This window comes from Tachyglossus aculeatus, chromosome 22 (genome assembly GCF_015852505.1).
Source record: "Tachyglossus aculeatus isolate mTacAcu1 chromosome 22, mTacAcu1.pri, whole genome shotgun sequence".
Classification (NCBI taxonomy): Eukaryota; Metazoa; Chordata; class Mammalia; order Monotremata; family Tachyglossidae; genus Tachyglossus; species Tachyglossus aculeatus.
Window position 1 is genome coordinate 55,406,843 of NC_052087.1, and position 16,522 is coordinate 55,423,364.

General features: G+C 53.3%; 1 protein-coding gene across 1 annotated transcript in view; it reads left to right on the forward strand.

The window, feature by feature from the left end:
* Positions 1 to 16,080, forward strand: part of LOC119944166 (mucin-5B-like) — a 110,352-nt gene extending 94,272 nt beyond the window's left edge. Inside the window, exons 43-52 of the mRNA XM_038765384.1 lie at positions 484 to 588; positions 2,406 to 2,443; positions 4,109 to 4,231; positions 4,970 to 5,056; positions 6,090 to 6,212; positions 8,868 to 8,916; positions 10,557 to 10,665; positions 15,387 to 15,510; positions 15,592 to 15,877; positions 16,037 to 16,080. Coding sequence (XP_038621312.1) covers positions 484 to 588; positions 2,406 to 2,443; positions 4,109 to 4,231; positions 4,970 to 5,056; positions 6,090 to 6,212; positions 8,868 to 8,916; positions 10,557 to 10,665; positions 15,387 to 15,510; positions 15,592 to 15,877; positions 16,037 to 16,080 — 1,088 coding nt within the window. The remainder of the gene's footprint in view (positions 1 to 483; positions 589 to 2,405; positions 2,444 to 4,108; positions 4,232 to 4,969; positions 5,057 to 6,089; positions 6,213 to 8,867; positions 8,917 to 10,556; positions 10,666 to 15,386; positions 15,511 to 15,591; positions 15,878 to 16,036) is intronic.
* The last annotated feature ends 442 nt before the right edge of the window (positions 16,081 to 16,522 follow it).

Here is a 16,522-nt window from a genome sequence, read left to right on the forward strand (position 1 = left end):
AGTCCAGGCGGTCCCAGTGGTCCTGGTAGTCCCAGAAGTCCTGGTGGTCCCAGCCACCCGGCTGTTCTGGTGGTCCCAGTGGTCCTAGTGGTCCTGGTGGGCCCGGAATTCCTGGGTGGTCCTGGCAGTCCTGGTGGACCTAGTGGTCCCGGTGGTCCTGGTAGTCCCAGAAGTCCTGGTGGTCCTGGTAGTCCCAGAATTCCTGGTGGTCCGGCGGTCCTGCTGGTCCTGCTGGTCCCAATGGTCCTGGTAGCCCCAGAAGTCCTGGAGGTCCCAGCCCCCCTGTCTGTTCTGGTGGTCCCAGTGGTCCCGGTGTCCCAGCTCCCCCTGACCCAGCCCGACAGCTCCCCCGTGGCCCCCTAGGCTCCCCCCACCATCCCCCCAGAGCCCCCCCAGCGCCCCCTGACCCCAACCCCGCACCGGCCCTGAGAAGCAGAGGCCCCCCCCCGCCACCGGCCGCGTCTCTCCCATCTCCGTCCCCAGTCTGCGACCCCGCGCTCTGCTCCGCGACGCCCCCCGAATGCGGGCCGGGGGCCGAGCCCCAACCCGTCCTCCTCCAGGGAGACTGCTGCCCTGCCTTCGAATGCAGTAAGTGCCCCACGGATACCCACCTGCCCAAAATAATAATAATGTTAACCACTTACTATGTGCCAGGCACTGTTCTAAGCGCCGGGGTGGATATCAATCAATCAATCAATCAATCACGTTTATTGAGCGCTCACTGTGTGCAGAGCACTGTACTAAGCGCTTGGGAAGTCCAAGTTGGCAACATCTAGAGACGGTCCCTGCCCAACAGTGGGCCCACAGTCTGAAAGATATAAGCTAATCAGGTTGGATACAGTCCCTGTCCCACGTGGGGCTCACAGTCTCGATCCCCGTTTTACAGATGAGGGAACTGAGGGCCAGAGAAGTGAAGTCATTTGCCCGAGGCCGCACAGCAGACAAGTGGCGGAGCGGGATTAGAACCCATGACCTTCTGACTCTCAGGCTCCAGCCACTAGGCCATGCTGCTCTATCAACTAAGCCGTGCCCACCCCCCCCAGAAACCCTCCCCGTCGAGTTTTGCGGGGTTGAGGCCCAAGGGGGGCTGGGAGCCTAAAGAAAATAACCAGTCCATCTTTCATCATCAATCATATTTATTGAGCGCTTACTATGTGCAGAGCACTGTACTAAGCACTTGACTGTACTAAGCGCTGTACTAAGCGCTTTCAACAGTCGGCAGTATTTATCTAGCGCCTACTGTGGGCGGAGCACTGTGCTAGGTACCTACTGTGTGCAGAGTACAGCACCAGGAGCCTAATAAGGGCAGACTGCTTTATGGGACACCTCTCCTGTGCAGGACACTGTACTAAGCACTGTGGGAAGTGCAACAGAGATGAGCGATCTCTGCCCTTAGGGGGCTTCCGATCTCACAGGGGAGACAGATGGGGAAACAGAGCGGAAAGGTGGCCTTCCATCAATCAATCGATGGTATTTATAGAGTGCTTACTATGTGCTGAGCACTGTAATAATAATAATAATGATGGCATTTATTAAGCGCTTACTATGTGCAAAGCACCGTTCTAAGCGCTGGGGAGGTTACAAGGTGATCAGGTTGTCCCACGGGGAGCTCACAGTCTTCAGCCCCATTTGACAGATGAGGGAACTGAGGCCCAGAGCAGTTAAGGGACTCGTCCAAAGTCGTGCAGCTGACAGTTGGCAGAGCCGGGATTTGAACCCATGACCTCTGACTCCAAAGTCCAGGCTTTTTCCACTGAGCCCTCTGTGTAGATGTCAGTGCTGCCAATGATTGGAAAACAGGACAGTGGTTGATGTATTCATTCATTCAATCAAACTTATTGAGCGCTTACTGTGTGCAGAGCACTGTACTGAACGCTTGGGAAGGACAAATCGGCAACATATAGAGATGATCCCTATCCAACAATGGGCTCACAGTCTATATATATGATGCCTAAGCCACACTGTAATAATAATAATGATGGCATTTGTTAAGCGCTTACTATGTGCAAAGCACTGTTCTAAGCGCTGGGGGGGATACAGTGTGATCAAGTTGTCCCACGTGGGGCTCACAGTCTTAATCCCCATTTTTACAGATGAGGGAACTGAGGCTCAGAGAAGTTAAGTGACTTGCCCAAGGTCACACAGCAGCCTTGTGGGGGAGCCGGGATTCGAACCCACGACCTCTGACTCCAAAGCCCGGGCTCTTTCCACTGAGCCATGCTGCTTCTCTGTACTAAGCGCTTGAGAGAGAACAATACAAGAGAACTACCAGACACGTTTCTTGGTCTTTCTCCATCCAGGCAGCGGAGCTCCTGGGGGGTGAGGGGAGGTTCCCGGTGGGAACGAGAACCCTGGAAGCCCCCGACCCTAAATGGACGCCCCCCACCCCCCATTTTGTCTTGCAGAGCGTCAGCAGTGCGAGCACAACGGGACGCTGTACGGGGTACGGTGGGGTGGGGGTCCCCGAGAAGCGGAGTCCTCCGGGGACCACTCTTCTCTCTGCCCTCAACCCCCCTGGGGGGGCTCAGAGAAGCCGAATTAGGCCCTGAACCCGGCCCGGCCTCTGCCTCAACCTCCCCCGGACCCGGCCTAGGCTCCGGCCCTCTGAAGGGGTGGGAGGGTCAGAGGGCTGGGGGGGCCTTGTTTTCATGGAGAAGAGTGGACCCTCCCACACCCCCTGACTCTCCCCTCTCCATCAATCGATCGTATTTATTGAGCGCTTCCTGTGTGCAGAGCGCTGTACTAAGCGCTTGGGAAGTCCAAGTCGGCAACACATACAGTCCCCACCCAACAGCGGGCTCACACTCTCCATCCCTGCCTCTCCTCCATCAATCGTATTTATTTATTGAGCGCTTACTGTGTGCAGAGCGCTGTACTAAGCGCTTGGGAAGTACAAGTTGGCAACAGCGTTGACCCAGCGTGGACCATCCCACCCCCCGACTCTCCGCTGTCCATCCGACTGTCCCCCACTGTTTCCTACTGTTTGTTCTGTCCCCTCAGCCTCCAATGGGCCTCCTTGCCCCAAGGGGTGGGATTTGAGGAACAGAAATTCTGCAGCCGCCCCGTCCACCCGCTTTCTGCCAGCTCCCAACCCTGAGGAGGCACTCAGTACAGTGTCCAGCCCCCCAGGAGGCCCCCCCATACAATGCTCAGCCCCTGGGAGACACCGGGTCCCTAGGTGGGCGGCAAGGCCGTGGCACCTTTCCATCATCATCATCATCAATCGTATTTATTGAGCACTTACTGTGTGCGGAGCACTGTACTAAGCGCTTGGGAAGTACAAGTTGGCAACATATCATCATCAATCATATTTATTGAGCGCTTACTATGTGCAGAACACTGTACTAAGTGCTTGGGAAGTACAAATTGGCAACATCTAGAGACAGTCCCTACCCAACAGTGGGCTCACAGTCTGAAAGGAGGAGACAGGGAACAAAACCAAACATACTAACAAAATAAATAGAATAGATATGTACAAGTAAAATAAATAGAGTAACAAATATGTACAAACATATATACATATATACAGGTGCTGTGGGGAAGGGAAGGAGGTAAGATGGCCTCTCCCGACACCAGGCCGCGATCCCGGTGGGCAGATCCCCTCCCCATGACCTTCCGGGCGGCCCCCGTTTCAATCAATCAGTCAATCGTATTTATTGAGCGCTTACTGTGTGCAGAGCACTGGACTAAGCGCTTGGGAAGTACAAGTTGGCAACATAGAGAGACGGTCCCTACCCAACAGTGGGCTCACGGTCTACAAGGGGGAGACAGAGAACAAAACCAAACATACTGACAAAATAAAATAAATAGAATAGATAGGTACAAGTAAAATAAATAAATAGAGTAACAAATATGTACAAACATATATACAGGTGCTGTGGGGAAGGGAAGGAGGTAAGATGGCCTCTCCAGACACCAGGCCGCGATCCCGGTGGGCAGACCCCTCCCCGTAACCTTCTGGGCGGCCCCCGTTTCAATCAATCAGTCAATCGTATTTATTGAGCGCTTACTGTGTGCAGAGCACTGTACTAAGCGCTTGGGAAGCACAAGTTGGCAACATAGAGAGGCGGTCCCTACCCAACGATGGGCTCACAGTTTCCCTCCGCAGATCGGGGTGACGGTCACTTCTGTCGTTCCCTGCCATCGCTGCACCTGCCGGGAGGAGCCGGACCCCCGGACCCACGATTTCTGGTGGTGTGAACCCGAGACGTGCGACACTGCCTGCCCCAAGGTCAGCGATCGGGGCCGGCCATCCGTCTTCCCTGCCCTTCCCGGTCTGTCCGTCTGTCCCTGCCCCCCAAAGTCTGTCCGGGAAGCGGCGTGGCTTAGTGGAAAGAGCTTGGGAGTCAGAGGTCGTGGGTTCTAATCCTGGCTCTGTCACTTTAATAATAATAATAATAATAATAATAATGGCATTTATCAAGCGCTTACTATGTGCGAAGCACTGTTCTAAGCGCTGGGGGGATACAATGTGATCAAGGTGTCCCACATGGGGCTCACAGTCTTAATCCCCCTTTTACAGATGAGGTAACTGAGGCTCAGAGAAGTGAAGTGACTTGCCCAAGGTCACCCAGCAGACTTGCGGGGGAGCCGGGATTCGAACCCACGACCTCGGACTCCAAAGCCCGGGCTCTTTCCTCTTGTCTGCTGTGTGACCTTAGGCAAGCCGCTTTACTTCTCTGGGCCTCAGTGACCTCACCTGGAAAATGAGGATGAAGACTGTGAGCCCCACATGGGACAGCCTGCTTACCCTGTGTCTATTCCAGTGCTTAGAACAGTGCTTGGCACATAGTAAGCACTTAACAAATACCATCATTATTATCATTATTATTATTATTATTATTATTATTATTATTATTATTATTATTATTATTATTATTAACCCTGCCCCCCCCCATCTGTCTATCCGTCCACCTGGGGTTTCGGCCGGGGCTGATGGGGCTCCTTCTTGCACCCCCTCACCCCCCAGGGCTTCACCTATAGAGCGGAGGCTGGGAGCTGCTGCGGGCGATGTGTCCAGACGGCCTGCCAGACCAAAGACGGCAAGTGGATCGAGGTAGGACTCGCACTCAGGGCCCGCGGCCAGGGATTTCCCAGGTGAAGGTCAGGGTGGGCACTGTTATCCTGTTCCCCTCCTCCTCCATCTCCCCTCTCCTCCCCAGCCGGACCGTCCCTCCTGGGGAAGCAGCATGCCATAGTGGGCCTGAAAGTCAGAAGGCCCTGAGTTCTAATCCCGGCTCTACCACTCATCTGCTGTGTGGCCTCGAGCAAGTCACTTCAGCTCTCTGGGCCTCAGTTCCCTCATCTGCCAAATGGGGATAAAGGCTGTGCAGCGTGGCTCAGTGGAAAGAGCCCAGGCTTGGGAGTCGGAGGTCATGGGTTTGAATCCCGGCCCCACCACCTGTCAGCTGTGTGACCTTGGGCAAGCCACTTCACTTCTCTGGGCCTCAGTTCCCTCATCTGTCAAATGGGGATTAAGACTGTGAGCCCCTCGTGGGACAACCTGATTACCTTGTATCCCCCCAGCGCTTAGAACGGTGCTTTGCACATAGTAAGCGCTTCACAAACACCATCATTACTATTATATCCATTCATTCAATCGTATTTATGGAGCGCTTACTGTGTGCAGAGCGCTGTACTGAGCTCTTGGGAAGTCCAAGTTGGCAACATATAGAGACGGTCCCTACCCAACAGCGGGCTCACAGTCTAGAAGACTGTGGGGCAGGGACTGGGCCCAGGCAGATTTCCTTGTATCCACCCCGGTGCTTAGTACAGTGCCTGTCTCTATGTGTTGCCAACTTGTACTTCCCAGGCGCTTAGTACAGTGCTCTGCACACAGTAAGCGCTCAATAAATACGATTGATGATGATGATGATGATCTTTTAGACTGTGAGCCCCTTTTAGACTGTGAGCCCACTGTTGGGTAGGGACTGTCTCTATATGTTGCCAACTTGTACTTCCCAAGCGCTCAGTACAGTGCTCTGCACACAGTAAGCGCTCAATAAATACGATTGATGATGATGAGGATGATGTTTAGTACACGACCATTCTACTGGCTGACCCCACCCCCGCCCGGCTGCCGGTTTCAGGTCAACCAGAGCTGGGTGGACACCAAGGTGGACAACTGCACCGAGTACCTGTGTGAGCAGGTGGACGACGTGTTCCTCCTGAGCCCGGGGAGGCAGGGCTGCCCCGACGTCACCCACTGCCAGGTAAGTCAGCCCGCTCTGCCCAGATGCCGCCACGATGCCCTGCTCGCCACCCCATGCTCCCTTCCTCCCTTCAAGGCCCTACTGAGCGCTCACCTCCTCCAGGAGGCCTTCCCACACTCAGCCCCCTCCTTCCTCTCCCCGTCCCCCGCCTTACCGCCTTCCCCTCCTCACAGCACCTGTATATCAATCAATCAATCAATCGTACTTATTGAGCACTTACTGTGTGCAGAGCACTGGACTAAGCGCTTGGGAAGTACAATTTGGTAACAGATAGGCCCCTATCCCTAACAGATAGGGAATTCCCAGCACCCCCCTGCAACACACGCATACAGACACACATATAGACACACAGTCCTTCTAGACTGTGAGCCCACTGTTGGGTAGGGATCATCTCTAGATGTTGCCAACCTGCACTTCCCAGGCGCTTAGTCCAGTGCTCTGCACACGGTAAGCGCTCAATAAATACGATTGAGTGAATGAATGAATACACACAGAGCCCAGTCCAGCCCGGGTTGGGAGGTGGGGGGTCTGAGGAGGAGACAAGGCCCCTTCTATCCAGCCCAGGGGTCTGAGGAGACGAGGAGCGGCCCGGGGGGTGCGGTGGGGGGGTCCTCACCGCACCCCCCCGGCTGACTGTGGTGGCCATGTCATCCCCGAGCGGGCGGATGGATGGACGGATGGATGGACGGATGGATGGATGGACAGGAGGGCAGGGTGCAGGGTCCGGTCCAGCCCGCGGCCTCAACCCGCTGTGCAGACCACTGTGCTGAGTACTTGGAGAGTCCAGTAGAATGTATTAGACACAGTCTGTGCATCCGAGAAGCTAGCAATCAATTGGCCAGTGGCGTCTAATCAATCAATCAATCATATTTATTGAGCGCTTACTATGTGTAGAGCACTGTACTAAGCGCTTGGGAAGTACAAATTGGCAACATATAGAGACAGTCCCTACCCCTTAATAAGCGTTCACTGTGTGTGGAGCACTGTACTAAACGCTTGGGAGAGGATGCTAGGCTGTAAGCTCGTTGTGGGCAGGGAATGTGTCTGTTTATATATGTATATATATATATATACGTGTATATAATAATAATAATAATGGCATTTATTAAGCACTTACTATGTGCAAAGCACTGTTCTAAGTGCTGGAGAGGTTACAAGGCGATCAGGTTGTCCCACGGGGGGCTCACAGTCTTCATCCCCATTGTACAGATGAAGTAACTGAGGCCCAGAGAAGTGAAGTGACTTGCCCAAAGTCACCCAGCTGACAATTGGCGGAGCTGAGATTTGAACCCATGACCTCTGACTCCAAAGTCCACGCTCTTTCCACTGAGCCGTGCTGCTTCTCTCTATATATACATATATACGTACCTGCATATATATATATATATATATGTATCTGTATATATGTTTGCACATATTACTCTATTTTACTTGTACATATCTATTCTATTTATTTTATTTTGTTAGTATGTTTGGTTTTGTTCTCTGTCTCCCCCTTTTAGACTGTGAGCCCACTGTTGGGTAGGAACTGTCTCTATATGTTGCCAACTTGTACTTCCCAAGCGCTTAGTACAGTGCTCTGCACACAGTAAGCGCTCAATAAATACGATTGATTGATTGATTGTTTAGTGTTATACTGGACTCCCACAAGCGCTTAGGAGAGTGCCCTGCACATAGAAGCAGCATGGCTCAGTGGAAAGAGCACGGGCTTTAGAGTCAGGGGTCATGGGTTCAAATCCCAGCCCTGCCAATTGTCAGCTGTGTGACTCTGGGCAAGTTACTGAACTTCTCCGTGCCTCAGTGACCTCATCTGTAAAATGGGGATTAAGGCTGTGAGGCCCCCCGTGGGATAAGCTGATCTTGTAACCTCCCCAGCGCTTAGAACAGTGCTTTGCACATAGTAAGTGCTTCATAAATGCCACTATTGTTATTATTATAGTAAACACTCAATAAATATGATTTAATCATCATCATCATCAATCATATTTATTATAATGATGGCATTTATTAAGCGCTTACTATGTGCAAAGGACTGTTCTAAACGCCAGGGAGTTTACAAGGTGATCAGGTTGTCCCATGTGGGGCTCACAGCTTAATCCCAGCTTAATCCCGGCTCACGGCTTAATTAATTTTAATTAATTAAAATTAATCAATATTTATTGAGCACTGACTGTGTGCAGAGCACTGTACTAAGCGCTTGGGAATGAGTGAATATAACAAAGTTAGTAGACCCGTCCCCTGGGCTACAAGGAGTTTACAGTCTAGCAGGGCGGGGCAGAGAGTTACCAAGATGCCAATGCCATGTGGACAAGTGGGTGCTCTCACCAACCTTCCCATCCCCTGATCCCAGAGGGAGGGAGAATAGGGATGTGACCCCCCCCCCCAATTAATTTAATCGTATTTATTGAGCGCTTACTGTGTGCACAGCACGGCCCTAAGCACTTGGAAAGTCCAATTCAGCGATAGACGATCCCTGCCCCGTTTTACAGAGGGGTAGACTGAGGCCCCGGGGTCCCGCGGCAGGCCGGGGGTGGGGCTGGGCCTTGACCCTCTGTATTCCCGACTCCCGGTACCACCCGCCCTGTCCGCCCCTAACCCGGGATGCTCGGGAAGTCTAACCTCCAGCCCTCTCTCTCTCCCCCCGTGCCCATCCAGGGAAGACTCCAGAAGGTGGGATGCTGCTACGAATGTAGGAACGACACCGGTACGTGCCCAGCGGGGGCCCCTTGGGGACCGCCCCCCCTCCAAGGCCGAACAGGACATTTCGGGGGGCTCCTGGGAGGCGGGCGTCCCCCTTTCTTGGAGATCGGGAGACCCAGGCCTCGGTTTTCCAGGTGAGCCCGTTGTGGGCAGGGATTATCTCTATTTGCTGCTGAATTGTACTTTCCAAGCGCTTAGTACAGTGCCCTGCACACAGCAGGCGCTCAATAAATATGACCGAATGAAAGAATACACGCTGACCTCGACCCCCCCAGACGCTAGACTAGAAAGCGGGGAGTCTACACTCCACCCCTCACCTCCCCCCGGGCCACGATGGCGAACAAATTGGGGGTGGTCTTCGAAGCCTGGTGGCTTTCGGCCTGGTCCGAAGGCAGGGCCTTGTGGCGGGGACGGTAGGGCGGCAGGGGAGTGGATGAAATTCATTCATTCATTCGATCGTATTTATTGAGCACTTCCTGAGTGCAGAGCACTGTACTAAGCGCTTGGGAAGTCCAAGTTGGCCACATGTAGAGACGGTCCCTACCCAACAGCCGGCTCGTAGTCTAGAAGGGGGAGACGGACGACAAAACCCAACATGGGGACGGGTGTCAATTCGTCCGAATAAATAGAAATAAAGTTAGATTCATTCATTCAATTGTATTTATTGAGCGCTTCCTGTGTGCAGAGCACTGTACTAGGCGCTTGGGAAGTACAAGTTGGCAACATCTAGAGACGGTCCCTACCCAACAACGGGCTCGCAGTCTAGAAGGGGGAGACGGACGACAAAACCCAACATGGGGACGGGTGTCAAGTCGTCAGAATAAATAGAAATAAAGCTAGATTCATTCATTCATTCATTCATTCAATCGTATTTATTGAGCGCTTCCTGTGTGCAGAGCACTGTACCAAGCGCTTGGGAAGTACAAGTTGGCAACATCTAGAGACGGTCCCTACCCAACAACGGGCTCGCAGTCTAGAAGGGGGAGACGGACGACAAAACCCAACATGTGGACGGGTGTCAGGTTGTCTGAATAAATAGAAATACAGCTAGATTCATTCATTCGATCGTATTTATTGAGCGCTTCCTGTGTGCAGAGCACTGTACCAAGTGCTTGGGAAGTACAAGTTGGCAACATCTAGAGACGGTCCCTACCCAACAGCGGGCTCGCAGTCTAGAAGGGGGAGACGGACGACAAAACCCAACATGTGGACGGGTGTCAAGTCAGAATAAATAGAAGTAAAGCTAGATTCATTCAGTCATTCATTCAATTGCATTTATTGAGCGCTTCCTGTGTGCAGAGCACTGTACCAAGCGCTTGGGAAGTCCAAGTTGGCAACATCTAGAGACGGTCCCTACCCAACAGCGGGCTCGCAGTCTAGAAGGGGGAGACGGACGACAAAACCCAACATGGGGACGGGTGTCAAGTCGTCTGAATAAATAGAAATAAGGCTAGATTCATTCATTCATTCATTCACTCATTCATTCAACCGTATTTATTGAGGACTTCTGGGGACTCCCACCGGCTGGGTGACGGGCGGGTGATAATGCCCGGCGAGGGTGGGCCTCCGGGGGAAGGGGATTCGGCTGCTGGGGGTGGCACGGGGAGGGTTGAGCCTCACCCGCGTCCTCTCCGTCCCGGGCAGAGCTCTGCCAAGTGCGGGTCAAGGAGACGGTGCTCACCCACAATGGCTGCCGGACCGAGGTGCCCGTCAACTTGACCTTCTGCGAGGGGACGTGTCACACCAGCTCCATGTGAGTATCGGGGGGCCGGCCGGGGCTGCGGGTCGCGGGGGGCTCCCTGATCTTGCTGGGGAGGTGGGGTGGCCGTCCTGGGGAGAGACTTTGGCCGACCCACTGGGGCTCTCAGCAATCGTATTTATTGAGAAGCAGCGTGGCTCAGTGGAAAGAGCCCGGGCTTTGGAGTCGGAGGTCATGGGTTCGAATCCCAGCTCCGCCAGTTGTCAGCTGGGTGACTTAACTTCTCTGTGCCTCAGTTCCCTCATCTGTCAAATGGGGATGAAGTCTGCGAGCCCCACGTGGGACAACTTGATTACCTTGTATCTACCCCAGCGCTTAGAACAGTGCTTTGCACATAGTAAGTGCTTAATAAATGCCATTATTATTATTATTGAGCGCTTACTGTGTGCAAAGCACTGTACTATCAATCGTACTTATTGAGCGCTTACTGTGTGCAGAGCACTGTACTAAGCGCTTGGGAAGTCCAAGTTGGCAACACATAGAGACAGTCCCCTACCCAACAGTGGGCTCACAGTCTAAAAGGGGGAGACAGAGAACAGAACCAAACATACTAACAAAATAAAATAAAGAGAATAGATAGGTACAAGTAAAATAAATAATAAATAGAGTAATAAATGTGTACAAGCATATATACATATATACAGGTGCTGTGGGGAAGGGAAGGAGGTAAGATGGGGGGATGGAGAGGGGGACGAAGGAAGGGGCTCAGTCTGGGAAGGCCTCCTGGAGGAGGTGAGCTCTCAGTAGGGCCTTGGACTAAGCACTTGGCAACATATAATAATAATAATGGCATTTATTAAGCACTTACTATGTGCAGAGCACTGTTCTAAGCGCCGACAGTCCCTAGACAATATAGAGGCAGTCCCTACCCAACAGTGGGCTCACAGTCTAGAAGGGCTAGCTGCAGGTTTGGGTCTTGGAGCATGCGCGGGGGAAATTCACACCCAGGCCCCCAATAATAATAATAGTGATGGCATTTGGGAAGCGCTTACTATGTGCAGAGCACTGTTCTAAGCGCTGCGGGAGGGGATACAAGGTGACCAAGTTGTCCCACGTGGGGCTCACGGTCTTAATCCCCATTTTACAGATGGGGGCGGGAAGAGGGAAAAGTATCACATTGAGACCGTTTTAGTGAAACCTGTTTTCGGTAACCTACTGCTCCTATGGAACCACCGACTGGCAAATAAGACGGTGTGTTAGGTAGATACTTGATGGACACCTTTTTGGGTCGAACGTGTGACTGTAAGAGCTGGCCCTTGATTCGGAGATTAAGTGCTGACTGACTGTACCGTTGAGTGAGCGGGTCAATCAATCAATCAATCAATCAATCGTATTTATTGAGCGCTTACTGTGTGCAGAGCACTGTACTAAGCGCCTGGGAAGTGCATGTTGGCAACATATAGAGATGGTCCCTACCCAACAGTGGGCTCACAGCCTAGAAGGGGGAGGCAGAGAACAAAACCATACCAACAAAATAAAATAAATAGAATAGATAGGTACAATCAATCAATCAATCAATCGTATGTATTGAGCGCTCACTGTGTGCAGAGCACTGTACTAAGCGCTTGGGAAGTACAAGCTGGCAACTTATAGAGATGGTCCCTACCCAACAGTGGGCTCACAGGCTAGAAGGGGGAGACGGAGAACAAAACCAAACATACTAACAAAATAAAATAAATAGAATAGATATGTACAATCAATCGTATTTTTTGAGCACTTACTGTGTGCAGAGCACGGTACTAAGCGCTTGGGAACTACAAGTTGGCAACATATTGCACATAGTAAGCGCTCAATAAATACGATTGATTGATATAGAGATGGTCCCTACCCAACAGTGGGCTCACAGTCTAGAAAGGGGAGACGGAGAACAAAACCAAACATACTAACAAAATAAAATAAATAGAATAGATAGGTACAAGTAAGATAAATAAATAAGTGTGCAGAACACTGTACTAAGCGCTTGGGAAGTGCAAGTTGGCAACATATAGAGACAGTCCCTACCCAACAGTGGGCTCACAGTCTAGAAGGGGGAGACGGAGAACAAAACCAAACGTACTAACAAAATAAAATAAATAGAATAGATATGTACAAGTAAAATAAATAGAGTAATAAATACGTACAAACATCTATCCGTATATACAGGTGCTGTGGGGAAGGGAAGGAGGTAAGATGGGGGGATGGAGAGGGGGACGAGGGGGAGAGGAAGGAAGGGGCTCAGTCCGGGAAGGCCTCCTGGAGGAGGTCATTCAGAGAATCACTTGCGCACTCTGTACCATAAAATACAGTCGAACTAAGTGGGAGTGGCTTTCCCCACTGAGGCTCAGAGAAGTTAAGTGACCTCCCCAAGGTCACACAGCAGACGTGGCGGAGCCAGGATTCGAACCCACTGACCTCCGACTCCAAAGCCCCTGCTCTTTCCACTGAGCCACGCTGCAATCCAGTCCAGTGCTCTGCACACAGTAAGCGCTCAATAAATACGCTCGAATGAATGAACGAATCCCTCCGCAGCTTCCGCTGCTGCTGCCGAGGGTATTTGTTAAGCGCTTACTATGTGCCAAGTACTGTTCTGAGCGCTGGGGTGCACTTTGAGAGTCACCCCGCCTCTATTCCCACAGCATAACCTCTACTCTTAGAAGCTGAGAAGCGGCGTGGCTCACTGGAAAGAGCCCGGGCTTTGGAGTCCGAGGTCATGGGTTCAAATCCCGGCTCCTCCGACTGTCAGCTGCGTGCCTTTGGGCAAGTCGCTTCACTTCTCTGGGCCTCAGTTCCCTCATCTGTAAAATGGGGATTAAAACTGTGAGCCCCCCCGTGGGACAACCTGATCACCTTGTAACCTCCCCAGTGCTTAGAGCAGTGCTTTGCACATTGTAAATGCTTAACAAATACCGTTATTATTATTATTATTAAGCGCCTACTACGTGCCAAGCACTGTTCTAAGCGCTAGGGTAGATACAAGGTCATCAGGTCGCCCCCCGTGGGGCTCGCAGTCTTCATCCCCATTTTCCAGACGAGGGAACTGAGGCCCAGAGAAGCGAAGTGACTTGCCCCGAGTCACACAGCTGACGAGTGGCGGAGCCGGGATTAGAACTCACGACCTCTGACTGCCAAGCCCGGGCTCTTGTCACTAAGCCACGCTGCGCTTCCTTCCCCGGAAAGACTGTGCCACCCCAGGGGCCCAAAGAAACCCCTGGTCCTGGAGCCATTTTTTGCTTTTTTTAAAGTTGTTTAAGCGCTTCCTGATGGAGGTGATAGTGAGAGGTGGTGGGTGGAAGGCCGGGGGCCAGGAGGTGGGGTGTAGTAATAATAATAATAATAATAATAATAATAATGGCATTTATTAAGTGCTTACTATGTGCAAAGCACTGTTCTAAGCACAGGGGAGTTTACAGAGTGATCAGGTAGTCCCACAGGGGGCTCACAGTCTTAATCCCCATTTTACAGATGAGGTAACTGAGGCACGGAGCGGGATTTGAACTGATGACCTCTGACTCCCAAGCCCGGGCTCTATCCACTGAGCCATGCTGCTTCCCCCTGAGCCATGGAATGGCATTTATTAAGCGCTTACTATGTGCAAAGCACTGTTCTAAGCGCTGGGGAGGTTACAAGGTGATCAGGTTGTCCCACAGGGGGCTCACAGTCGTAATCCCCATTTTCCAGTTGAGGGAACTGAGGCCCAGAGCAGCGAAGTGACTTGCCCAAAGGCACCCAGCTGACAGTTGGAGGAGCTGGGATTTGAACCCATGACCTCTGACTCCCAAGCCCGGGCTCTATCCACTGAGCCCCCCTGAGCCATGGAATGGCATTTATTAAGCGCTTACTATGTGCCAAGCACTGTTCTAAGCGCTGGGGAGGTTACACGGTGATCAGGTTGTCCCACAGAGGGCTCACAGTCTCAATCCCCATTTTACAGATGAGGTCACTGAGGCACAGAGAAGTGAAGTGCCTTGCCCAAAGTCACCCAGCTGACAAGTGGAGGAGCCGGGATTTGAACCCATGACCTCTGACTCCCAAGCCGGGGCTCTTTCCAGTGAGCCACGGTGCTTCCCCCGAGCCAAGGAATGGCATTTCTTAAGCGCTTACTGTTTGCACATTGTAAATGCTTAACAAATACCATTATTATTATTATTCTTATTATTAAGCACCTACTACGTGCCGAGCACTGTTCTAAGCGCTAGGGTAGATACAAGGTCATCAGGCCGCCCCCCGTGGGGCTCGCAGTCTTCATCCCCATTTTCCAGACGAGGGAACCGAGGCCCAGAGAAGCGAAGTGACTTGCCCCGAGTCGCACCGTCTCCGTCTCCCCCCTTTTAGACTGTGAGCCCACTGTTGGGTAGGGACCGTCTGTATACGTTGCCAACTTGGACTTCCCAAGCGCTTAGTCCAGTGCTCTGCACACAGTAAGCGCTCAATAAATACGATTGATGACGATGATGACCCCTGAGTGCCAAGCGCCGCTCTAAGCGCTGGGGAGGTTACCAGGTGATCAGGTTGTCCCCGGGGGGCTCACGGTCTCCATCCCCAGTCGACAGAGGCCCAGAGCGGTGGAGTGACTTGCCCCAAGTCACCCAGCTGAGAATGGGCAGAGCCGGGATTTGAACCCATGACCTCTGCCTCCGAAGCCCGGGTTCTTTCCACCGAGCCACAGTGGGCCTACGGGCGAGGGTCGGGGCTGGAGATGGGGCGAGCGCGCTGACCAGCTGGGTGTCCCCGGGCAGCTACTCGGCGGAGGCGAGCGCCATGGAGCGCCGCTGCGGCTGCTGCCAGGAGGAGGTGACCCGTCCTCGAGCCGTGGGCCTGCTGTGCCCCGGCGGTGCCCGCCTCCGCCTCTCCTACGGCCACGTGGAGCGGTGCGGGTGCCGGCCCGCCTGCCCGCCGCCCTCCGCCGCCGGCCCCCGGGCCCCGGGCGGCCCCTTGGCCTAGGCCGACCCCGGCCCCAATCGGCCACCCGCCGCCCGCGCTCCGGCCTCGTGCTCCCTCCGCCTCGCCTTGCCCCTCGGCCCCCAAGATGCGCTCCCCCGGGGGCCCAGGACGGTGCTCCGCTTGAAGTGGGCGCCCTGTAAAGCAGATTTGCCCCTGCACCCGCTAGGCGCTCAGTACAGCCCCCAGCTCGTGCTCTCTACACCCTCCTGCGCCCAGAAGGTGCTCAGGACAACCTCCTGCCCCCACCGGGCACTCAGTACAGCTCCCAGCTCCGTGCGGGTGCTCGGTACGGCCTCCTGCCCCCGGCACGCACTCAGAACAGCCCTCAGCAGGCATTCACTACAGCCCCCTGCAACTAGTAGGCACACAGTAAAGCACCCTCCTGCACCCAATAGACGCTTAGTACGGCCTCCTGCCCCCGGCACGCACTCAAATCGGCTCTCAGCAGGCATTCGCTACAGCCCCCTGCAACTAGTAGGCACAGAGTAAAGCACCCTCCTGCACCCAATAGACGCTCCGTACAGCCTCCTGCTCCTGGCACACACTCAGAGCAGCCCTCAGCAGGCATTCACTACATCCCCCTGCAACTAGTAGGCACACAGTAAAGCACCCTCCTGCACCCAATGGACACTCAGTACGGCCTCCTGCCCCCGGCACGGACTCAGAACAGCCCTCAGCAGGCATTCACTACAGCCCCCTGCAACAAGTAGGCACAAAGTAAAGCACCCTCCTCCACCTAATAGACGCTCAGTACAGCCTCCTGCCCCTATCACACACTCAGAGCAGCTCTCAGCAAGCATTCACTACAGCCCCCTGCAACTAGTAGGCACACAGCAAAGCACCCTCCTGCACCCAACAGACGCTCAGTACAGCCTACTGCCCCTAACACACACTCAGAGCAGCCCTCAGCAGGCATTCACTACAGCCCCCT